Genomic DNA, 25,635 nt, shown 5'->3' on the forward strand with positions numbered 1-25,635 from the left:
GGGTAAGTCTGACAACACGGGTCATTAATGGAATTTTCCTGCAATATTTTCCTCTGGTGTGCACCTCAAACCCCATATGAACATGCTATCCATGTCTGGATAACAACCAGCACCACGAGCTGGGGGAAAAACCTTCTGAAAGACAAAGCTTTGGTCAAACTGTTCCCACTGAAGACATCTTGTACATCCCCACTGATTTCACTGTGGCAAGAGTTGGGCCACTGCCTTTTAGTGCTCCAGCCTGTGTGAGGAGTTTGAAATATTTCTTGTCATGCAGTCAAACAGAATAATTGTACCAGCATCTAAATCCGGCTGGAAGGCACGGCCAAATTCTTTTCTGGCTCATTTCACCTTCCTAATGCCAGAATTCATATGGAGCTTTCTGTAAAGCCTATACAGGGCTGTGTCAAACACAATCCTACCCCACACAATAGAGATTTTTTCCAGGATATGTATTGAAGCAGATGAATTTAAAGTGTATTTTCTGTGAGTAATTGTGCAGGTAAAATGTGGGGCTGTGTGTTCTAGGGGGGATTTTGTAACTGTTTCCTTGCACTAGTGATTTCAAAATAAAGTGCATATTACTCTTGATATGGTTTTCACTCAGAAATAGATGTACAGGCAAAACGCTGGTGTAACATGCCAGAAAAAGGCATTTGATAAAAATATAGTACTGTATGTAATCCATGCAGTAAAAACAATTTTAGATATATATAAAAAGACCCCAAACCATGCAGACTTCCAAAGATGTTTGACTTTGTTGCCCTCTAATGTTAAATCTGACCATATTTCCTCTAAAAGGATGATGAAAAGAAGCAGAGTAATTGAGATTTAATGGCATTCCTCCTTCAAAAAGCTTATAGGTATGGCTGTAACTGGGCTCTAAATGCTCTGCAATGAGATAACCACCAATTCTGGAAATTCTGCCCCACCAACACATGCAAACAAATCACAGGAATTGCAACAACCTCACATTAACTGTCTTTTGAAGAAGCACTGTTGTGAAGCCATGTTCTCCTCAGCCCTAATTACCTTGAAATTACTTTGATGAGAACAAAGTGGCACATTTTTGTCTGTTGCTGAGATCACTTAAAATGGGATATGGAAAACAAAACCTGTGTATCCTGAGGGATATTTTGTCTATAATCATTACAGTAACATGAATATTTTTTTTTACTGATAAGATTTCAACAAATATTACTCCTGATATATTTGAGTTCCTTAATTTTCAATTGTTGCTATGTTAATTGTTGTAGAGAGCTTGGCTTTGTGAAGTTATGTCAAGGTGTATAACACAAAAACACGTTCAATATATGCCTTCAATAATTTCTTTGTTGTTTGAAAACTTCCAACTTACAGCAAAGCTGGCATTTTATGGCCTGCAGAGCTATAAATCATTTTTAAAATCATGATGATATTACTCAAAACAGATGTGAAAACATATGTTTGCCACGGTTGTATAAACCGCTTACTTGTCATACTTAATAAATGTTGATACTTTTATTTTAACTACATTCCTTCTTAATAACTTTGAAAATCTTTTCCATGGTGAATATATTTTGCCTCAGTAAGAGCAATGGCAGGTTTGGAAAAACAAAGCTTGCTCTGTATACAAATTAGAGGGATATTTCTGCAGGGCAAGGCAGCCCAGATCACACTCCTCACACTGTCCACATCTGACTCTAAAACACTCACCATAACTGAGGTGCACCAGAGTCCAAAATAATTATACAGGAGAAAACAATAACAATATTAGGAACAGAGAATTTACACAGGACTGGGGTAAATAATTAAGGACTAACCCCAGTGGTTCCTACAGAAACTGCACGACAGGTCTGTCCCACTGATCAATGCAAAATCAGCTTGGAATCCTGGATATAAAGGTTGGTGCCTTTAAAATTTTTGTATTGATCCCACTGTAATGTCATCAAAAGGTTCTGGAGTCATAGGATGACTTGAAAAATCGCATCTGTACATGACAAAAAATGAAATTTCTCATTCTCTGATTTTCTGAAAAAAACTTGACATCTGCAGACCATGCAGAAATGCAGAAACTTTGTTCTGAATCTAAAACAATACTTTAAAATGTCTTATGATTTTGAAGCTTTTTTTTTTTCTGACACAGGTGGATCGCTGAACACTAAATTAATTCTAGAAACATCCCCTAAGTGCATGCAGAACTAACACATGTATAAAGATGTATTTCCCAGTACTTAATCAATTAAAGAAATTATGCAGAAATGTAGACTAGGAAATGAATAAACCTACACAACTTTAATCTTAAGCAGAATTATGGCACACAAACTGTTAGCATCAGATCTTTGTGATTCCATCCATGATAAAAGAAATGATCACAGGAGCCTGGGAATTGGGTTCACAGGTGGTGAAGGTTCAATTATTTTTTCTCTGTGGATTTCTGAATTATTTTTTCAGATTTTTAACCTGTACTTTCCTTCATCCATCCTGAGTGACAGAATCCTGCTACTACCAAGAAGTACATGATTTACATCTTTTAACCCCACAGGACACTGAATTTTTTCACTGAAAAATGACTGAACATGTGGCAAAAAACCATGCACAGTTCAGCAGCATTAAAATCAACTACATTTTCAGGCTTAGATTAAATACTCACTATGCAATTACTAGAGAAATGTAATTTTTAAATTTTAGGAGTGAAGGCATGGCTGGTAACTTTCTGTAAATGTCAATAGGAATCAAGAGGGAAGGATTTAAGCAGGATGATCCAGACAGAAAATGACCTCAGAATGGCAGAGAAGGGCTCTTTTGGGGTTCATGAGGAAAGTGCTTAAATATCCAGAAAAACCAGTGAATAGAAAACAGCTTCTGTCTTCAAGGAGACTTGAGTACAGATATACAAAATATAAGGAGGAAGTTTCAGGCTCTTCCTACCCATGACTGGATTAGTCGACCTCTAAGGATCGTACAAAACCCTGACACTGCTCAAATTATTTCATATAACTCTGGAACCACAGGGCATGGATGGGCTCCAAATTCTCTTCTGAATCGCCCATAAAATTGTCTATGCCTGCCTTTTCGTTTTCTCTGAAAATGCATGTAAATCACCTCAAGCAAACTAAAAATCAGTTTGTGCTTTCATTTATGATGATAAATATGAATAGTCTCATTAGACTTACAAGTATATTTACCTTATGTTGTCTCTTCCTTCTCATTCTTTCCCTTCACATCTTTTTCCCTCTAAAACGTCACTATCCTCCTCAACATGTCTTTGCAGTATTCATCTTCTCCAGCACCCAAGAACCTCTACAAGGAGAGCCCAGCAGAGGAAGCCCTTTCCTGCCTACAGGAGAGTCCCCCAAGCCAAACATCACCTCTTCCCTTGCTGCCCCTCACTGGTGAGACAATATAAAATGAAATTGTTCACCCACAGCATCAGAGCAGTCTGTACACACGTCCCCTGAAGGCAAACAAACAATACCACATGACTGATCAAATATTTGCTTGGAACTTCATAAATAATTGAGCCAAAAGATCTGCAAAATATTACCCTCATGCTATATAAACAGAGAGAAGCAAAGTTCTCATTGCTTACACTTCCATGTGAGTTCACCGGATACATTATTCATTGCAATTAAGCACTTAGTTCTCTTAAATTAGTAATATAATGTCATTGCATATGCAGAACATGAGAAAAAGGAATAAAACACATAATAAGTGCAATTAAATGCCTGAGATTAAAACAGTCTGTGATTTTACCTTTCTCCTTTTGTATTTTTTTTAGGCTGGTCCCAGTTTCTTGGTCAATGAGTTCTCCTTCCCTGCTGTTGGTCAGCATGGCTAAAAAAAAAAATCAGAGGGCGCAGTTATATAAAACTGTCAGTAAAAAAATGTTAAAAGAAAAGAAAATATTAAATTATATTTACTCTCGGTTGATATTTTGGTATTTTAACTCTTATAGCCAAATAAAATAGGCAGTAAAAGCTAATCTGTTCAAGTTTATTAGACAAGGATACCAAGACAGAACACAAATTACTACTGAGATAAATGTGATTTCTTAGGAAACGTTCAAATTTATTAATTAATGGGAAAAGTACTTCACAAAAACTATTTTGGGGAAAAATACATTTAAGGATTTAAATATTAGTAATTATCTATAAAGCAGTAAGCTTAATAAAAACCATGAATTGCCAGATCATAACCCAAATTGATTGGTGACAGCAAAACACCCCCCAACATTTCAGTGCTGAAGGGAATTCTTTACTTAACACCTGCAAGCTCGGTGAGAGCTGTGCAGTTTATGACTTTAGGACGCCTCTTTCCTTGTTCTTATTTGATTAAAACATTTCCTTCTCTACAATCCACCAATGACAGACTTCATAGTTATTCCAGGGAGGACACTTGTTACAAACTTCATAATGTTTTAGGGAGAGCTTTTTTTACCATTTCAAAAGCAAAAATCATGAAAAATGAAAAATATTTATGCATATTTTTACATTAGATCTCTACATAGAGACATCAACAGTTCTTTTCACTGCTGCTACAGGAAGTTAAACGTTTCTTGTCCTGTGTATTTCCAGCCTTATTTCACACAGGAAAAAGATGAGGGGAATCTTTGCCCTGTGTTTGCACAGTTTTGGGCAAAGAATCCAGGTTCTATCCACTGTGCTGGGCAGTGCTGTGGTGCTGCTGCAAGGACCGGGGTCAGAACTGCAAAATTCCAGGAGTAGGTTGTGCATGGGAGGGAATTCTCCAGTGACTCACCCGGAGTGCACGGCTTTTGTGGTTTAAATCTGGCTCAGCAATGCCTGCACGGGCTCCAGGCCATGAGGAGACAGCAGTGTTGACACACACTGACGTGAGGAGATGTTAATTGACTTGCCCTAGATCCCTCTTGGAAGCACCAAGAATAGGATCTAAACTTCCTCTAGACAGAATTAGCATTTTAATCGATAGTGCACAGGCTGTGAAAGCTGGGGTGGAGAGACCAAAAAAGCCAGAAAGGCCTCAGCTTTGGGGTGATGAAGGAATGTGTGGGCACAAGGAGGTTTTTGGAACAAAAAAGTCATCATACAATCCGTGACTTTCCTCACACACATGTGAAGAAAAAGATACCTTGCTCTTTTCCAATGGCAGGTGCCTTGAGCAGCACTTCCCTGCCCACGCACGCCGAGGGAGATGGTTGGACCAGGGAAGGGCTGGAGGTGATCCCTCTGTGCAGGGGATACTGGCACAGGGGGAACTCGAGAGGAGGGGCTGGGCTGTGCTGAGCAATGAACTTAATGAAAAACCCACTGGGGCGAACTTCCCGCGTTATTTCCTAACAAGCGAGCGTTTCCCCGCTGTTGCAGGATTTCTGAGAGAGAGAGGGCATGATTTATGTCTGGAGTGAGAATTGAGCTACCCCTCAGACTAGGCCTTGGTGGGGCCTAGGAGCCTTTGACGCAGTAAGAAATTAGTTGTGGCACAGTTAGAAATTATGTTAAGGTAACTACAAAGTCATGAGCTGTGTGAATCTGGGTAGAGTGTCTGAGTGTGAATTAGAATAGAGCTGCAGTGTGAAAAGCCTGACCACCTTAAGGCAAAGGTAAGCAATGTTGGCTTGCCAACGACAGTGCCTTTGTAAACTGTAAACTCCGTGGAAGTGTATATAAACTGCCATCTTCTCACGAATAAAGGGAGAACGCTGCATTAATCATATTGGTTTGACGTGCGCTCTGTCCTGTCCAGCTTTCCGGTTTTATGAGCACCCTGGTGTCACCCCGCGAGTTCCCAGCAGAGAAACGTCCCGAGGGGAGCGGGGCGGCACTGACCGATCCTGTCGGGGGTGTTGTCCAGCTGGGACGGGGAGCTGGACACGCTGCTGCTGGGGTGGGAGGACGCGTGGCTGCCGGGCCGCTGGCTGTCCTCCAGGGACGGCGCCGGGGAAGGGCTGTCCTGGATCCTCTCCTGCGAACAGAAGCAAAGCAAGGCTGGGCCCTTTCATCCGCGGGCTTCGCCGAGGTTCCAACTAAAAAAGTGACGTTGGCGTAAAAGTAATGGTAACAAATGGTGTTTTCTGAGGTAAACAGAGAACAGAACTCGTGTCTAAGAGCACTGGAGTCATCTACAGCCAAAACCAACACAAGCTTCTACAAACAACACATCTGAGCTTAGCTGATCATTTGCCACCTTTTCCTTGTTGGCAACTTTTTATGTTCTAAGTTTTTCACACGTAGGAACATACAGAATATTCTTTCATGTTGCTTTCACAAACTACTTTTAATCTACAGGTAATAAGACTGCCATCTATGAGTCACATTTCAAATAAACAATTCACAGTTGGACTGAACTGTCACTAAATGCAGTCAAATTTGTAATCAGAACCTGTACTTGTGAATTTGTAACTAGAATTTGTACCTGAATAAATTACATCAGTATCTTCTCAGGGTAGCACCTGAATAAAGGATAAATGCTGTGGCTCTGGTAAGAACTTCCCTCTTGCATGAAAAGCACCAGTGGTAACCAAAACAAGAGTCTGCTTGCAAAATGTAACATTTATATTTGCACAAGAAACTTTGATACTAACCTCAAATTTAAATATATATAGCACTCGAGTTAAGGAGGGAAAAAAATGTAACAATAACAAAAAAGAGGCAAAATTAAATTCTGTATGTCTATGTATCTATACTTGGAAATTGCCTGAAGATGCCATGGAATTTTCATCAGTAAAAATCTTTAGGAACAGGTCAGACAAACAAGGCATAAGTAAAAATTCATCCTTAAGACAAGAGATTGTGAGACCACTTGAGATACTTTCAACCCAGTGTTTTCACACACACACTCTTTTAATTAAAAAATTCAGTGCCCTTTATTCATTCCTGTTCCCAGAACCAATAGAAAATTAGAATCTTCCAAAAGGGACAATCAGGGCCTGAGCTACTCCAGATATTTTTCTTCTAAAGTGCCCCCTCTGTTTTGAAACATCTATCCAAGTCCTTGAAGTTGTAATTCCAAGGGGGAGACATCAATGAGAAAAAATGTTGAATTTACAGAACTCCAGAAACTGAACCTCTAGAGTTGCCCTCATTCCTGGCAATCAGCTGCTTCCTGTGCAAACTCAGAACTGAAATCTAACTTAATTTTTTTTAAAAAAAGAGATTCTCTTGCCTCCAGCTCACTAAAAATCACAGTTACAGTGGGAAAGTTGTCTCAAAGGAATTTTGCAATCTTTCCTTCTCTCTAACCTATTCTGAAGATGTTTCATTAGGAATAGTCAATCTGGCTCTTTGGTAGCAATTTACTGTGTACTCTGGAAAATAAACTCAGTAGCATCTGAAGTTTTTATGCAGTTTTCTAGGTGGAAGCCTGAATCAATAATGTAGATTTGGGAAGCACATGTTGGTTCCTAGAAGTTTTTCCATCATAAATCCCTGATACAAAAGCTGCTGTTTGGATGTATCAGGGCAATTCATTAATTACACTACCAGCTGGATTAGCAAGAATATTCTGTTACCCATTAAAACCATCCCTCCAAGCCACACTCATCTTTGTATTTTCAGGTACTTCTGAGAGTTGTGCAAAGGGAACAGGAGATTGGATCCTCCTCAGAGCATGGGATGACATTTCCCTATTCCAACCACACCAGCTGAGAACGTGGCACCGGACCTGGTTTTAATGGGATTGTTATTGTACATTAAATAACAAGCCAGCCCCAAAACCATGTAACAGATGTGTATCTATTACATAGCTGTTAATCCTCAATGGATCAGTTTCACTAATTATCTGTTATTTAATGAATGTACAGTAACTAACAGATCTGAAAGGGAGACTTTTAATGCTAATATTTAACAGATATGAATCTATTATATTGAGTCACATGTTTTTATAATTTTGAAAACTGAACTGTTTTAACCAAATGATTTTTCAAATTCTGTGGGAGGGAAAAAAGGTCCAAGTCACTGATCTTAAAGTCTCCTGTGTTTTCTTCCGTTTGGCCTCCAAAAGAGAGGGTTTGGAGGCTGCAGAGATGAACAGACGAGTAAAAGGGAGCTGGGACTTTGTGGATGTGCTGCTTACTGAGTTGCTTTTAAAAGTCACATTCTTACCCCAGAAAGTACTGTCCTAAATAACAAACCATACACATGCAATCCTGAGTGGATAAATCCTGTGTGTTTTTTACTTTTGTGCAAATAATAGCTTCCAAATAGGTTCCTGCTAACAGGTTACAAATCTGACTGCAATTTCATTTGCATGGATTTCAGTTTTAACAGTCCTCTTTGGCACTATTTCCTCTCTTTTAACCACAAAGAGCACTCAATTTACAATTAAGATATCATTTCGAAATGATTAATTTTACAGAAGAGTGCATAGTTTAAGTAAATTTCATTGTCTACTGCAACCATGAAAATGAATAGCCAAGGAGAGGACATGCCAACTGTTCTGCAAAAAACCCTATGAACAAATATGACTAGGAATTAACACTTAGATATCACACAAACAGCCATATATGTCATCTTAAATGGGAGTTATTTGAGTAATTCAAAAGCTGATGATTTGGAAAAGCAAAGTATTCCAGCTCCTTCTGGTAACTGCATTTCCCATTGTCTCTCACGGTGAAATAATCTCTGCTTGGAGTAATTTGCCTTCAGACTCAGGGTCTGGGTTTGAAATCTTCAGGCAGAAGTGTCAAATAATAATGTCCTTCTTAATCACACAGTGAGTCACTTTCTAAGAGAATTATTAGTTGATCTAATATCTTACCAATTACACCAATGTACAGGCACAGGGAATGCAGAGCTTTCCCTGTAAGCAGGAAGGAGCTGAAATTCCCTCTGTATCATATATGCTCCAAATGAGGGTGGAGGATCACCATGTGAGGCTGCATATGGATCAAGAAATTGTCAATTTCTAAATTTTTATGTGGAAATATACTGAATTTCCCCTCCTATAATGAATAATGCTATGAGCAGACTCTTCTTTTGCTGGTAAACAGATCCATTTTTCAGTCCTGTAATCAGTATGCATCTATTTAGCTACTTAGCAGCAATGTGCTCTGGTTCATTAGGTAGCTACTGTTGTGTCTCAGCCTAGTTAAAATTTCACAGCAAGTTAATCTATTTTATTACAAATGAGAACACAAGTGATAATGTCCTCACCATTTTCCAAACACAGGGTTAACAGTATTTGTAACAAATCAATGAGGGCATTTAAATAGGAAAATTGCAAATCTAAAATCTTAACATTTTGTTTGACACATTGATGACTTCATTTGATTTGTCATCTATGTATTTTACAACCTTGTTAATTTTCATAATTTTTTTTCCTCTTGAAAACGGCTCTGTTCCCCTGCACCCTGCAGGGCAGCCTGGTCACACACTAGGTAAACTCACAGTAATAAAGAAACATTCCTAAATAAAGTAATATTTTCCCCATTTATATTTATTCTTATTCATAAATTTGCAAGATTAATATTCCAGGTTATAATTGAATGAATTATACATAAGGGTTCTATAGATTGTGAGAATTTTATGAAAAATGAAAACATTTCTCAAGATCTCACCTATTTATCTACCTACAGTACCTACTTTATCTCATCTTTTTTCCTTCGTTTACAGAGCTGTAACATAAATTCTCAAAAAGGACTTTTCGAGTATTTAATCCTCTTGAAGGGTAATATATTTGTCTCACTAAAAATCAGTGTCCTTCTCTGCCTCAGAAAATGCAGCTACAAAGCTTGACATTGTTGATTTTAGTTGTGATTTAGCTTAATGGCACTGAAGTCATGAACTCACCCAATTTCCAGACAGATCCTTGATTTCAGCTCAATATCCCTGTGAGGGAGTAGTCCACACCAATAATAGCAAATACTATACAGTAGTTTTATTTGAAATATATATGAACAGCTTACCTATTTTTGACATAATCATCTTGACCTTAATTCCTTACCTCTGCTTTTTTTATAGTATTGATCTTCCTTTTATGTCAAGAGTTTAGAGAAATGATGCTGTGGATTTTCCTTTTTATTTTTCTTTATTCTTAGTTGTAATGTAGTTGTAATTACTCTTCCAAATGTTAATCTATTAATGAGTTCCTAGAGGATTTAGTGGCATTTCACTGCTGACAAGCAGGTTTTGAAAGTTTGTCTGAGTCTTCAGTGTTTTATTCACACATTTATCTTTCTATTTCATATTTAATTGAGGTGCTGCTGCTCTAGTCTACAGGGTTCTGCAGTGGCTGGAATTCACCCTATCTAATAAAAAGGAAAGGAAGGTAAAATGGAGATTCTACTGGTTTTAGGCCTAGATTAGAGTTTTCAAGAGCTGTAAGAAAGACTTCAAGCTAATGTTAACCATGATGGAAAAACAAGTGTTCATGGGCTTTGGCAGAAAAAATCCCAGCATTAACTTGCACACTGGGATCTTCATTGTGCCACACCTCAACCTCCCAGTGGTTGCCATATCTCCTTCATATTCTCAAAATGGACTACACAGAAATAAAATGAAAATTCTAGAAACCAGAGCCTGACTCCCTGGAGGGGTCTGTGAAGCCAGGAAGGGCAGGCAGAGTCTGCAGCTCCAATTCCCTGCTGAGCTCCCTCTGCTCCCCACTCCCTGGTTGAATCCCATCCCCAGCAAGTGAGAACAAGAAAAGTTAACACAATTCACAATTCCAGCCAGCAAAGAACTGAATTGCTAACACTTCCTTTTTTAGTTAATAATAAGATGTATTTCTTTCCAGTTGACCTAACTTGATACTAATGCTGTTTGAATCCTAATAACCATCACATTTTTAATGCTGCTCTCAAGTTTACAATCCTTAACTGATGCACTACTCAGTATAGGCTTTTCCAAGGAAAAGAATACCCCTGCCACAGGAAGCAGGAGCTGTGCTACACCTGAACTGATGCCAACAAGAACTAGGATGGTCACAGACATTTCTGGGCTGGAGAAGAGCAGTTTGGTTTGGATTTTGAGTCATTCCACCCTGGAAATGAGCACACACAAAGACTGGGAGTGACTTGTTGGTCTTCTGAGCTACTTATAGTACCTGTGATTGCTGTAGGTACTGGAGATGAACAAGGTAAACAGCTGGTCTAAAAACCAAGATAGGATCTGTGTGTCTGAAAGCCAGCTGGATCCCATTCATCTTTTGCAGTGTATAGGGAAGTCATTCGCCTAAAATATGTACTTTGCCATTTAAAATGCACTTTTTTTTCCACTGTGTACATATAGTTGTTTCAGTTGCAGTCAACTGGCAATTATTTTCACACAGAATTTAAGAAATCATAAAAACTCCTACATTTTCTGATTTTAATACCAGATGTTCACTCACTAATTCCATTACCTTGTGACTACTTCCTATCAATCCATTAATTGCCAGCTGCTCAGCCAAACAGAGAAGTGCAGCTAATCAGATGGTGTTGGGAAACAGCCAAACAGGAGCTGCCTTCTTCCCCGTTTCTTAAATTAGCAGTCACTGGGACAGCCATGGAAACCTTCACTCCTGGATTAACATCTTGATGTTTTACTTTCAATCTGAGAGCACAAGAGTGCCTGAAGCTGGAAAGGATCTCACGGTGGAAACTTGGTACTTGTGCCCCTCTCCTGAATTGTGTCACCAGTGCTGCCATGGAAGGAGGAAAGGCACTCCCAGGACTAATGGTGAAAATGCTCTATCTCATCTATGTTAGAGCCATACCAGTTATTAAGGACAAATGCAAATGACTAAGCTAATGCTAAAAAGATCTGAGCCAGAACTAAGAGCTTAGATGTGCTTGGCCTAACAATTTTCCTTTGCAAGCTCTGCAAAAAGAGATGTTTCTCACTGAATTTTTTTTTTCCACTTGGAACCTTAAATAAGTTTTCAATGCTTAAAACCTCTCAGTGAGGGTGGTAAGGAGCCAGGTGCTCTTGGCACTGCAGGGAGAGGGACAGCCTCCCTCCAAAGGAGGAGATGAGAAGGGTATTTAATGCAATTTGAAAGGGTCTGAACAGCTCCCAGCAGAGTAATTTCTCTGAATCAGTGAATAAAGAGATACAAACCTGCACACTCACTCCTCCTTCACCTCAAACACAGCCACAAAAATTAACCTTCTAAGAAGCAAACAAACTCCTGTGTTTCCCGTGTCACTCCTCCAACATATCCCATCCAGCAATAAACTGTTATGGAACAGGACAGAATAAATCCAACAATATGAAAAATCACATACATTATAGAGAAGTTTTATTTTATAAATGTTGCCATATTCTGAAAACAATTCATAATAGATTGAATGCACAGAGAGATATGAAATTACTGACGTTAGAAATTCTGTAATGGGAAATGTTTCTATTGTGAGAAGGAGTGTTTCAGAGCATTCTGAGATGGCCACATTTTTCTGGCTGTCAGGTAAATATTATGAATGTGAGTTGTAGAGCACACAGAAAAATAGCACCTCTCAGCAATAATTACACAGCCCATCTGTACTCTCTTCAGGGAATTTAAAATCGTGTCATATACACCCTTTACAAATGCTTTAACAATCCCACAAAATCAGGAGAAAAATAGAACTCAAAGAGAAGGAGATTCAGGAATCTCTACTGCATGTTTAGATCCCACTGTACAAATAATGTTTTACTCAGTTTATCAGATTAGTTTCTAAAGTGCATTGGGGTGAAATTTTCAAGGAATTACAAAATATGAAAATTAAAATGCTGTATTTTTAAAAACATTTAAATTACTTTTTTGGGGTTTTTTTCTGTATTTCCCATTTGCACTCAACAAAAGCACCATTTGTTCCTAACTGGGACCTCAATGAGAGCAGGAAAGATAAGAGAAAAGCAGGAATAAAGCAAGGAAGAGGGGATGACAACAGAAGAAAAATGGACAGCAGGAAACCAATTTTCAGAACTACTCCTACTCGGGAGAAGCACATCCCTCAGCAGCTCCAAAGAGGCTGTTTGCCAGAAGGAAAAGGAGAGAGCATGAGGAGGAAGAGGGTGAGACATGAGAAAGAGGAGGAAGCAGGGTGCAAAATATGTTAGGTAAGTAAAATAAGAAGCAGGGGAAATTCAGGAGATGAGTCTCAGATCTCTGGCATGAAGTTTTGTCTCATTACTCTCAGTACTCTTTGCATATCTAACACAAAAGAAGCAGCTTAATTCCCTGGTTTGGGCTTGGTTCCCAGAATTTCAAGCTCAGCCTAACCCAGTATTTCAGTATTTCCCCCCAGCCTGTTCCCAAGCACATGAAGGAAAGTGGCCTTTCAGTGAACAGTCACAGCTCCAGAGTTGGCTCCTGCCAGCCTTCTCTTCCCTTCACCTTCCTACCCCCAAACCTCTCCCCTGCCCTCTCCCTGCTCTTTGGCTGCAATTGTGTAAAACACTGTGTTTATACCCATGTAAGGTCATATTTGTTACAGGTGCACTGTAAAATAAAAATTTTCACATTATGTAGCTACTGCTCTCTGGGGCTGAATGTTTCAAAAACTTCAGTGAAAAATCCTCTCACTTTTCTGTTAAGGGCTCATCCCAACTTTCCTTTTGAAAATATTGCCAATGAGTAGGTTTTTCTGAGTTTCAGGAACAAAATTATTGTGTGACAGTAAGCTGCTACATTTATTCATAGACTCACAAGCTGGTTTGGGATGGAAGGACCTTAAAGATCACCTCATTCCAGCCCTGCCAGGTGCAGGGACACCTTCCATGAGTGCTCCACCCAACCTGGCCTTGAGCATCCACTGAGCAGCATCCTCTTCCTAGCCCAAACCATGACTCAAGTGTACTTAGCCAAATTCCACCCCAGACTGATGCTCATTTGGCATCCAGGCCATTCCTGAATTGCAGAGCAGGTCCAGCTGAAGAACAGCTCTGAAAACGAAAAAATAATAAGAACTGGATGCGGGAGGGAGAAGAGAGAGGGTGTTGAACTCAGCATCCCTGTCAAACTTTGTTTTGGCCATACAAGACCCTCAATAACAGAGATTCTTCTGAGCCACTTGAGCCAAGTTTCAAACCCAGCAAGTTTCTTCAGATGTGCAGTAAATCCCTGTAAGGCTGGATTTATCACAGGGGCACTGCCAGACCTGCAGCCACAGCGCTGCTGGTGCTGCTATAATCACATCACATCATGTTAGAGATGGCTAAGAAGGTTTTGTGAGCCTGACCATTGTGCCTCCCTAATTTATGGTGTTCCTGTCAGGCAGAAATCAAGTTTCATAGTTATGACATTTCTTTCTGGAGCACTAAATGTTAACTTTGCTGATCATGCATATCTTGGTAGAACAGCTTATTTCTAAATGGCAAACGTGATATAAAAAGCATAATGACTTCATTCAAAACCTTATAAAGCAGCTGATTCTCACACCTATAGAAAACAGGCCAAGTGGTATTTTAGTCATCAGACTATGGAAACAGACACACACTCAATATATTCCATTCATTTCTCCCATTTTAAGTAAAAACATGATGCTGGGATTGCATTCTGTTGAAAACTAGCTATGTTTTGTACTTATTAAATGCACTTAAATAATGTCCTATAATAAAAGTATTACTGACAGCAGGAACAGCAATGCTTTTCTTTTTTTTTTTTTTTTTTTTTTTTTTTTTTTTTTTTATGTTTCATTTTGTAAAAGAGTTTCATGTTAACTGGTCATCATTCTGTGCTGGATGATTGTACATAAGGGAAGGAAAGGACAAAAGGAGCCTCACACTGTAATAAAATTCATCTACACTTTCAACACTCAGGCCAAACTAGAGAAAGATGCAGCACCACTTGACAGGTGAGAGTAACACAGCAAAGGACTCCCACTCTGCCACTGTCACGTTGGCTACTGGTGCATTTTCCTCTGCAACATGAGAGGAAATAATTCCCACCAGAGTGCTGGCCAGACCTTGTGTTGCTGTGGAGATATTGTGTCTCCTCTGGTGCAGGTGTTGGGGGAAAAATTGCTGTAAATGAGTAACTCACATCAGCAAGGGTCTGCTAAATGACACCCTGAAACCCAGCTGCCTGCAAAAACTGCAGTTTAAATTACAAAGGACTGGCATTGTTTACAAATACGTATTTAATCTTCATGTTGACATACTGGTAACATTTAGAATACAATCAAAGCTTCTGCAAGTTTACTTGCTGCTACAAATATTCCACTGCTGTGTTTAAATCAGGGTTTTGTCAAGAGGTCTCTGAACACTTAAAGAAAAGGTTAGGTTTAAAATGAATGGAATTTCAACTAATTTCTAACAGTTTCATGACTTGCATTAACTAATATACAGCTGGACATCAGAGAGAGGTGTCTTCTCCACTCAGCCAACAACTGAGCAGGTACACTGATGATAAAGAGAAGTTTTTACACTTCTTAACCCTAACTAGGGATCCTAATGGGAAATGTCACCTCTGAATTTTCCAGCCTCCCTAGAATCCAATGAAAAAGAAATCAACAAAACCAAAGCATTAAGAACAAAATTTGCCCTAATCTGGAATTGGACTCTCAGTAAAAAAGAGAAACAACCTGAGGCAATTTTGGAGATGCTTAGGGTCAGAAAACAAATCAGAAGGAAAAAAAGTCTCTCCAGAACCTCAACAACAGAAGGATGTAGAATTTTACTGCAGTGATGTGACAAGGGATATTTGCTGTCCCCCTTGAGAAGATGCTGAATGGGCATGAACAATAAACACGTGCTTGGTCACTACGAGTTTCTTCCCCTGCTTGGTTTAGAAACAGAATCTCCTGAAGCACCAGGAGACTGTGACAAAAGGAAGTACAACACAACCCTCACTAATGTATTCTCACAACTGGACTGTAGTGTTGGGAACAGTGACTTTCTCAATGATAAAAAAATTACACACTAAAATTAAGACAATTAAGATATGAGAGCAAATCAGTTCAGCTAATCACTGAGAGCTGTAAGAATAAAGCAACTCACAAGTCAGATTCTAGATTGACAGGGATGCATCAGTGTAAATGAACACAAATATTGAATACGTTTACTTTCCAGAACAGATAGCTCTATAGACTCATCTATTTAAACCCAAAGAAAAATGGATTAAACTAATGAACTTTCAAAGCTGACAACCTTTTACTTTGTCAACAAGAAACCCACATGTGCATGCAAATACACACACATACGTCAGACTGCTAACACCTTTAATTTCTGCTCAGTAAAAAGTGGACACACTGTTTTAGAGAATCCCATCACACCAATCCTTCACATACACTGATCCTACACACTGCTATTTTGAAAATTTCTTGTTTTAATGCATTTTTGAGTGTGTGGCAGGACAGCAGCTCTCCACACAGGCAAGAATCTTTCTCAACAGCCTACTTGCAGAGACTACAACAAGCCTTTCAAAATACAAACATGTTTTAACCAACCAGAAGGAATTTCAGGTTTGGCTACCAAAGACTCTACTCACTGAAATAATTGTGGTAATTTACTCAGGTATTTACCTGCTCTGGTTCTGCACTGCTAGAATTCCTGTTTTGCTCTTCAGCCTCACTAAGGTACTTGTGATGATTTTCTTTGCTTTTTACCTGCTCTGGATTTGCAGTGCACTAGAATTCTTGTCATGTCCTACAACATTTTCTTTTAAAATTGATATTAAACAGCATTTTAGGAGAGTTATTAAGCTTTCAGAGATCTTACTCTAACCTGTAGTATCAGTGTCTATTTTTAATGACATTCCAGACTCACCGACAGACCGGAGCAGCTGAACTCCTTGGCTGCAGTGATGTCGGGAGCAGCCCAGGTGAGCTGGAGAAGTGTGAACTCAGTGCCTCGTCCTTCTCCTCCTGAGAGAAGCACTCAAATCTCTACGAGGCACGAGGAAGCCTTACCTTGATGACGGAGGCCCCGGCCCTGGAGAGGGGGCTGTGCATCTGCGCCGCCGCGGCCATGTTGGCGATGGTGTTGAGGTGGTTCATCTGGTTCATGGCCATGGCCACCGAGGCCGGGGGGAGGCTGACGGGGAGCAGGGGGTGCGGCATCATCATGAAGGGCAGGTCTATCCCTGCGGAGAGCACGGACACGTCACTCGGGCACCCCAAGGGTCCAGAACATCCTCCATGTGACTGGGACACCCTGAGAGCCCACACCATCCACCACATCATGGAGACACCCCTAGGGCCCATGACATCCACCATGTCACAGAGACACCGAGAGCCCACAACATCTGTTGGAACTCAAAACGTCCCTCAGACATTTTTGGAGGTTCCAGGCCCAGGTCAGAAGCATTTGAGACCCTGGCAGGCAGCTGGAAACAGCTGTGATTTTGGGTTTGAACCATGGAATGATTTACCAACCTTGCAGGAAGAACAAGAAGTCACAAAGGTTTACATATTATACTAGAAGTAGTCACAAAGTAGAGGGAAGAATTATTGAGTGCTGTACAGGGGGGTTTTGGTTTTGTACATGGGGGTCAGAGGTTTAAGATGGAGGGATTTGGGCCTGCCCTGTCCTCCCTCTTTCTTCTTCCTTACCTCCATGTTCTTGGTGATGTTGGCACACACAGATTGGTTTAGAGTAGAAAGGCACCATTTAATATAGGTAATAGGCATTGGGGAAAAACTGTACCCATGTAACACGTAATGTACCATATAAAAGACAGCACAGCCCTGGGCGGGGAGAGAAGAAGCAGTCGGGAGTCAGAGAGGATGTCAGGGTGTGTGTGTGCCTCTGCCTGAGCTGTGAGCAAACCACAGCAGCCCGAAAAGAAAATCTTTTAGATAACTTGCAATAAACTGCCTTGAGACCGAACAACAGAAGACTACTGAGCCTTTCTTTGAAAGCTCGGCTCGGAGGAGAGACTTTTCCACCACACAGAGCCACCCCTGGCCTAGGGTGAGCTCCGGCAAACATCCACATGTCACTGGGACACCCTGCAGGGTTGTCACATCCCACTGCAACACCCACCACTCAAACCCAACAGCAGCAGATCTCATCAGCTTTTGGGTTGAACAGGGGATGATTGTCTGTGCAGCCCAGGAAAGGCTGGCTTGTGCTGGGGAGAGGAACACACAGCTGGGGAGTGACAGAAAATGAATATACGACTGCGCCAGTTCAGTGATCTCTTTAGTTAAGAGAAATAAAGAAGGAAAAAAACCCACAAAACATGCATATAATTTGCATGTTTTCCAACATATCAATGTTGATGAATATTTATTACTAACTTTATCTGATCATACACTCCTACCAAGACTCCTTCCCATTACCACTTCTCAGCAATGTCACAGTAAATTATTATACCCTATTTTTTTGAAACCAGGAGGCTGTGCCTTGGACTACAGACACCACTGAGCAATTGTACAGAAGGTCTGTGAACTGCAACATGTAATGAGAGGTTAAAATTGTTGTCACAGGTTTTAATTTTCAAAATGTCACTTTAAATTGTCTTCTGCTATGGATATAAACCAATTTAAGAAGGTATGAAATTTATTTGGATCAACTTGCAGATCCTGACATTGCCAAAAAAGGTGAAGTTACTGCTAGAAAGAATTGGATTCTCATACTTCATTAATATCCATTTCAGCATGTGTATTACTTCTTGAACTTAGTAATAACTGCACTGAAAAGAAAGACCAAGATACCAACTCATTGAAAAACTTGTTTAGGTTATTGTGCATTCAGAAGTTCTTTAGAGGGACCACTGGAAGATAGCTACTCTCAGGCATCCAATATTAATTTTTCAGAAAAAAACCCAAAAATCAGGACTCATTCTGCCAGACAAAAATTACTTATTATTTTTCAAAATGACATTTCGATTAGAAATCCTCATTAAAAAATTCATGTGAAAGTATTAAATAACACAAACATATAGCCAGTCATTACCACAAGCCATTGAGATTTTTATTGTTAAGAAGTTTTCAGCTTTTGGGTTTATCCTAACTATTGCAAAGGAGAAGGCTAGTCACCGTTTTGGTGTATGACAGGATTAACAATAAAAAAAACCACTGACTGACATATCTTATGTTATTCCTACAGAATTTGACTCCAGTGATATAAAAACACTGCAGTGCCCACCAGGAAAGGCAGAATTGCAATATTCCCAGCTCCCACACTATTCCTGTTAAACATGAGCATATCATGATCAACAACTGTGATGTCTAATGACTCACTCTCTATTTTATATGATGATCCATGCCAATATTAATTATGATAGGCAATAAGCAATGCCCACATACATCTCTCTTCACTTCAAACCACTCTGACAATCCCCTCCAGTGCCTGCATCCACAAGCCTTTGTTCCCCTGCAGATCTCCCTTAACAGCCCAATAATCTTTCCTCATCCTCTATAGAGTTCCAAAACTCCCAGACACCATCTGGCCACATTGAGTTGTATGTCTACTTAAAGTCCAATTGACATGCAAACTAAATGCAAACTACAAACAGAATTTAACAGCACATCACCAGTTTTAAGACACAATCCGTCAAACATTTCAGAGGACTACGAGGAAAATATATCCTGCACTTGCAAATCATTGGGCATAATGTCTGACATCCAGTAAACCCTTTAACAGCCTATAGACCTTCACCTACTACAAAATCCACTGGAAAATAATCCTTAAGAGCAAAGAACACAATATGTCTGTGTGTAAAAGCAATCCAGGTATTGAATTATGCAAGAATATAAATTGAAAGGACAAACGACAGAGAATTTGAGTCCTATGACCTGGTGATTTTTAACTACTGATACTTAATCCAAAATGCTCAGGTCCACACTTTCCCACAAACAAAGCAGGCTCATTTTGTAGAAGTCATTTCAATAGCTCTGATTTGCTCAGGTCTGGGGCCTGGCAGAGGAGAATGAACTGACTACTCCAAAAATTGTGTAACTAGCCAGAAATGTCACTCATCCACTAAAACTAACACCAAAAATTAACTTTGAGAACTTGGAGATTAAAGAGCTTAAACAAGCAACAAGAGTTCATAAATAATGAGCTTTTCATTCTTCATATACCATCAACTATTGGAATAACTTTACTCCTCAACAATTTTTAAAATGTTAATCCCAAACATCTCTCTTGGAACACTTTTTCCTTCCCTTCCTTCCCTCTTTGCGTGCACAGAAGTGGAACTGATGGCTTCCCACCTGCTCCCTTCCTAAGGGAAAGAAAAGAGATGGCTTTTTGGGGAGCTCCAAGTTCCAAATCCAGCCTGTGCCATTTTATTCCAGTTGTTTTGGATAGCTGGGTTTAGTGCATGACCTTTTAACTGGAAATCTTACATTTATTCCTTGCTCTTGTATTTTATTTGGTGGGTCAGCATTTCCATCTGGAAGAGAATTTTCTCATATAGCTAAAATTTTAAGCAACTTTATGATTATTTTTCTTTTCAATCCACACATGGAAATTACAATTAAAGACTGACAGTCCCAAATCCAGTGGTGAGTGACTGAGTATTCCAAGAGGGAACAGCCACTTGGACTTGGACTGATGGCAGAGGGTGGACGTGAGACACAAATGCAGCTGGCAGTGGAAGGCCTGACCCTCCTGTCACTCACATGTCTCACATCATCTCCCCCCTCCCCGAGGCTGGGAAGGAAGGCAAGCCCAGCTCCCAGCAGGGCTCCAGGAACTCTTTTTTCCCAGCAGGATCCCAGTACGTACTGTTGGTGAGCAGGTGGTTCTGCTGGAGAGGGCTGAGCGGGTGTGCACTCCCAAGGCTGGACTGCCCCGACAGCGTGGGGTGCCCAATGCTGTGCTGGGATCCTGTCGTGATGGGAGACTGCAGCTTGTCTTTGTCCCAGGAGGATTCACTCCCACCTGCAAAACAGGGCAAAACAAACCATGAGTGGCATGCATCTTTATTCAGAGATATTTTGCTTGGTTAGCAATGAGCCAACTCTCCTTACCACAACTGGCACAGGCACAGCACCAGGAACCTGCACCCGAATTTTCCAAAAAATAAATTAATAAAGAAGTATTGGGCGAAAAAAAAAAACAAACAAACCTTCAGACGCTTTCAGCATCACCTACTTTCAAAATATTGGTTTGTGGAAACAGGAAAAGCCAAATGTCTGAGGATGAAATCATCAGTCATGATTAAAAGAATTATCAGAATGGGAATATCTGAGAGGCTGAGTCACTTTCTCCTGCCATCACAGGACACAAGGCCACCAGTCCCTGCCAGACATTCATCTGAGTCCACCCCTGTGCTCCTGTGTCACTCCTGGAGGCATTTGGCCATTCCCTTCCTCCAGTGTCACCACATTCCAGCTGGAATTCAGCCCTGAAGATTTACTACAGTTTATCCTCAAGCTTGGTTATCTTTGAGCTTCAGTAGCTCCCCCTCCACTGCTGAGCCTGACCCTGGGGATGCCCCACGTGAAACCCTTCACTTTGTGGGTTAAATGAGCCAGGCACAGGCTGTGCTTGGAAATCATCAATATTCAGCAATTTCAGTCCTGATATCTATTATGCACAGCAATTACTGTCTGCAACAAACACAAAGTCTAGAAAACTGAGCTCTTGGTGTCTCAAATCTCTGTCTGGTCTTCTGCAGCAATTTTAAAGTTTTTTCAGTATTACACACTAGAATAATAAATTCCTTTCGAACATCAGGTTAAGCAGACCATGTTAGTGAATCCCAAAATACATCTGATCCACAAAACAGAACACCTAAAAAAAAAGTTAGACTGAACATTTCTAGAGTTAAAAGGTATTGTAAGATCACTCCCCTCTCAGGTACACCCCACACTGTCACTTAGATTATAGATTTTTAGAAAAACATGTAAATGCAGTATTGATTTTGTTTTGAATTTATGAACAAGAATCTCAATTAGAATAAGTAAATAGATTACTGGAGTGCAGCAGATAGAGGCAGCAAGCAAAAAACCATTTTAATTGAATATGAAAGTAACAGAGAAATTCCATTCTTTATGACAACACTTGGCTAATAAACATGATTAATACTGCTAAATGCAAAAGTTTGAAAGATCAGTGATTGAGAAAAAAGGAAAACACTCCATCATTTTAGCACTATGTCCAAGTATGAATTACCTTCCTATAAAAGAGTTGTAATTTGTAAAATGATGAGTAATACACTGACAAAGAAAGATACACTAAATTATGCCATGTGATATAATGTAGCATGGCATAGTGCAGTAATTAGAACTACTACAGTCAAGGCTGTGTCAGCATCTTTGTTATTTAATATACTGTATATCAGCTCTTTCAAATAACATTTGACTGCTACTTAGTGTGGAAGTTGTTCACTTTGAATATTGTGAAGCTGGGGTGCTATTATTTGGTGTGTTTCAGAAGTTAAATGTGTGATTTATGGACTTTCGGAGGAAATGTTGAGCATTTGATTTTAACAAGTGAGATTTAATATTCTGCATATGCTTTTTCAACAAATTTAACATTTACATTCCTCAAAAAACACACGTTTTTCCATTAATTTTTTGCTTATGAACACATTTTGTAGCTGTAATTTCACATATCAGGGCACTGGCCACAAAAATTGGGCCAAAGGTAGTTTGTTGGGATTTCTGAATGAAAAGAAAAAACTGAGTCTTCATCCGAAAGTTTCCCTCTCCCTGTTTTCCTCTGCCCTGGGTAGTTCCAGCCCTAGGCACAGATGGTCTAAACTCAGCTCATTTAGTTAATTCTGGAAGTTTCTCTTGCCTTGCAGAGCCTCGTGGCCCCGAGGCTGCAGTAGCAGAGCCCCCCCAGCTCTCTGAGCCCAGCTCTACAACAGCTGCACATTCTGCAGGAAAATTCCATTACTCCCAATTTACAGATGGAGAACTGCCCTGTGAAGAAAAGTGACTTGCTTAAGGAAAACCAGGAAATCTGCAATGGAAGGGGAAACTGAATTTAAATTATGTCACACAGTCCAAATCATTGGACCAGTTCTCCTTACAGATGGGGACAACAATAACTTTTCCCCTCTGCAAATTCCACTTGTAAATCTGCTCCAGTATTCAGTGCCAGCAACACAAGAATAAATTGCAATACACTTATCTCTACAGACCATTCCTGTATTCTTATGTTCCCTATCACTTCTCCTTAGAGAAAGAAAAAAATACAGCTGAGTGTAGGATGTATAATAAAAGTGATGTTAAATGAAATGCATCCTTAGCCTGCAGTATCCCACAGATAACAGCTCCATCTCTCCATCTAGACTGCATTTCCTATGTAGTAGGAGACTTCTTAAAAATGAAATAATAATTAGAGCAGTTCTTCCCTAGAACTGCTTAGGTGTGAAGTGTTTTATAAGGGCAGTATGGTCGGCTCCAGGTGGGAAAGCTGAGGGGCAGAATTGGGAATTCCTCACTGCTGTTACACCAGTGAGGAAACGGAACTGGAAACGAGTCAGGGCTCGTGGTCCTGCCCCTGTGCTCTACCCCACAGATCCATCCTACCACAGTCCCTCTGCACAGCTGAAAAATAAACATTTTAAAAGAAAATTTGCATTCTTCCCTGGAGTATCTGTGCCCATAGGGTAAGAAAAAGATTACATACAAATTTACAGCAAGCCTGAAGCAGATTCACAGTAAAAACCAAGTATGTGACATGCAAACCTGTGCTGGTACACTCAGTCCTTTAATTGCCACGCAGCGTTGAAAAAAGGTATTTATTTTTGAGCATACAATTTTCTTATTTGGGAACACAGTTGTCAGCATGTTTGATCAGCAAATACATATCTGACATGCAACATATCAATGTGTATTTTCAAACTCTTTGTTGCCATAACAATTAGAACTGAATACATCCATAAAAACTGAATCCTTCTTAATGCTTCAAATTAATGTTTAACCAAAATTTTTCAGATTTCTGTTCATCTCCATTTTTTTGTCCAAACAGGTGCCATCCATAAGGCAAATATATCACATTTTGATTTTAATTTTTTTTTTTTCAATTCTGTATTTTGTATGATGAGCCTACAGTACGTATAAAGATGTATTTTAAGTAATTTCTTTAGATATAAAAACATAAAGGGAAAAATATATGGAAAAAATAAACATATGCTCCTAAGAAAAATGAGACAACAGGAAATAGCAATGGGACCTACCTCTTTTATATGAAGGGAAATAAAACTTTTTCTTTATTTTATATGAGAAAGAATATTTCATTTTAAAGTATGAGTAACTTGATACATGAGTGTCATAGGAATATTATTAGAGCACCCAGAAGTTATTTGTCAAAATGCCAATACAACATTTATACACTTTACCAAAAGCTTTATGTTTGACACTCTTACCCACTACCCACATGACCTTCCCTCCAACAGAGAAAACTGAAGGACAGAAAGGTGATTTTTCCTTATCTTGTTTGCATTCTGGTCCATCTTGTCCCAGCACAGGCTGTTGTCAGCATTAGAGAAAAAGGGAAAGACAGAAAGGAGCTGCAGCCCCAGAGCTCCTGATGCTCAGAGCTCGTGGGCTCCTCACCAACACCCAGAGAAAGGGGCAAAGAAAAGAAGTCTGGGCTGCCTCCCCCAGCCAGCCCAGAGCAGCAGAGCTGTGCTGCAAGTGCAGCTCCAGAGCTGCAGCTGAAAGCACAAAGGGGGTAAAGAAAGGCAGGAGTGGCTGCAGCGTCCATGGAAATGCACTGCAGGGCACACAGAAAGATGGACCCCGTGTGGATTTGGGCAGTTTTTTACTGTGTAATAAATGAAATCTTGTGTTCACCAGTTATTATCACAGGTTATTTGAGAGAAGTTACTTAGCAGTGCATGAATTACACTAATGTCCATCCAAACAGAAATCAGATTAATTTAGGAGTTAAATCACAGGTACCATGAACAAACAGGGAAAGTCAGGCCAAGCAATATATTTACCTGCTGTCAGTGACAGACCCCCCCCAACAGCCCCACTGGAGGGTGATTTACCATCACAAAGTGTCTCTGTTTAAGTTTTGTTGTATTTATTTGAAGGAAATTCAAGCAATAAGCTCAGCTTCAGTTTTTCTGAAAATGCTGCTACTCACCCATTATTAACTTTAGGAATTTTTAAGGCAGCTCTTAAAGCCAAAAGTTTTCTAGCAATAAGCCTCTCTGTGCATTTCCAGTCTTCAGAACAAAACCCAAAAATCTGCTGTTGGTTTGTTGGGGTTTTTTTTGTGAAGACATATCTGTAGTGATTAAATCAGTGTCTTGGTTTTAGGTATTGAAAGATCTCCAGAAAGTAATCACAGCTCAATTCGGTGACAGTTTTTTTTCATTTGGTTTCAAATTCATTTTATCAGCCTTAAATCTGTCTGGTTGAGCTAAATGAAATCCTCTCTGTCAGAGCTACCTTCAAATTCCACAACCACGCTGTTTCAATCTATGTCTGTCATTTTACTTTTCCTTGTGATACATTCCTGAAAAATTGAACTCCAATTGTAAAAAGCAATACCATCTTCACTGGCCAATTTTATTCTCAAATTATTTTTAAACACATTTTTCATTCTGTTGGGCATATTAAGCACAACAACAGCTGTGAAGAAAAAAGTATTCCATGCATTGCTATTTCAGCACTGGTAATTCCAAAGTATTTCTCACCTCTAACTTCTTGTGACTGTCCAGCATGTACAGGGCCTCTGAAAATTTTTGTATTATACAGAACCCCATGACTCCCAAAATAACAGAGGCCTTTTCACCAGCACTCCTAATCCCATTTGTGTTTCCAGACTGTTTTACCAATAATCCCAGCCTCAACCTGATAATTGGGGAAAATGGTCCCTTGGCCTACACAGAATATCTTCTGCAAAAACA

The 25,635-nt window shown here is 39.8% G+C and overlaps 1 protein-coding gene across 6 annotated transcripts in view; it reads right to left on the minus strand.

Moving 5' to 3' along the window:
• The window catches only part of DACH2 (dachshund family transcription factor 2), a 242,085-nt gene that overhangs the window by 39,750 nt on the left and 176,700 nt on the right, over nt 1-25,635 (minus strand). For all 6 annotated transcript variants that reach the window (XM_030272418.4, XM_030272415.4, XM_030272414.4 and 3 more), the window contains exons 4-7: nt 20,541-20,696; nt 16,772-16,944; nt 5,790-5,925; nt 3,736-3,816 (exon numbers count right to left, since the gene is read on the minus strand). In XM_030272418.4, coding sequence (XP_030128278.2) covers nt 3,736-3,816; nt 5,790-5,925; nt 16,772-16,944; nt 20,541-20,696 — 546 coding nt within the window. The remainder of the gene's footprint in view (nt 1-3,735; nt 3,817-5,789; nt 5,926-16,771; nt 16,945-20,540; nt 20,697-25,635) is intronic.

Source organism: Taeniopygia guttata, chromosome 4A, assembly GCF_048771995.1.
Source record: "Taeniopygia guttata chromosome 4A, bTaeGut7.mat, whole genome shotgun sequence".
Taxonomy (NCBI): Eukaryota; Metazoa; Chordata; class Aves; order Passeriformes; family Estrildidae; genus Taeniopygia; species Taeniopygia guttata.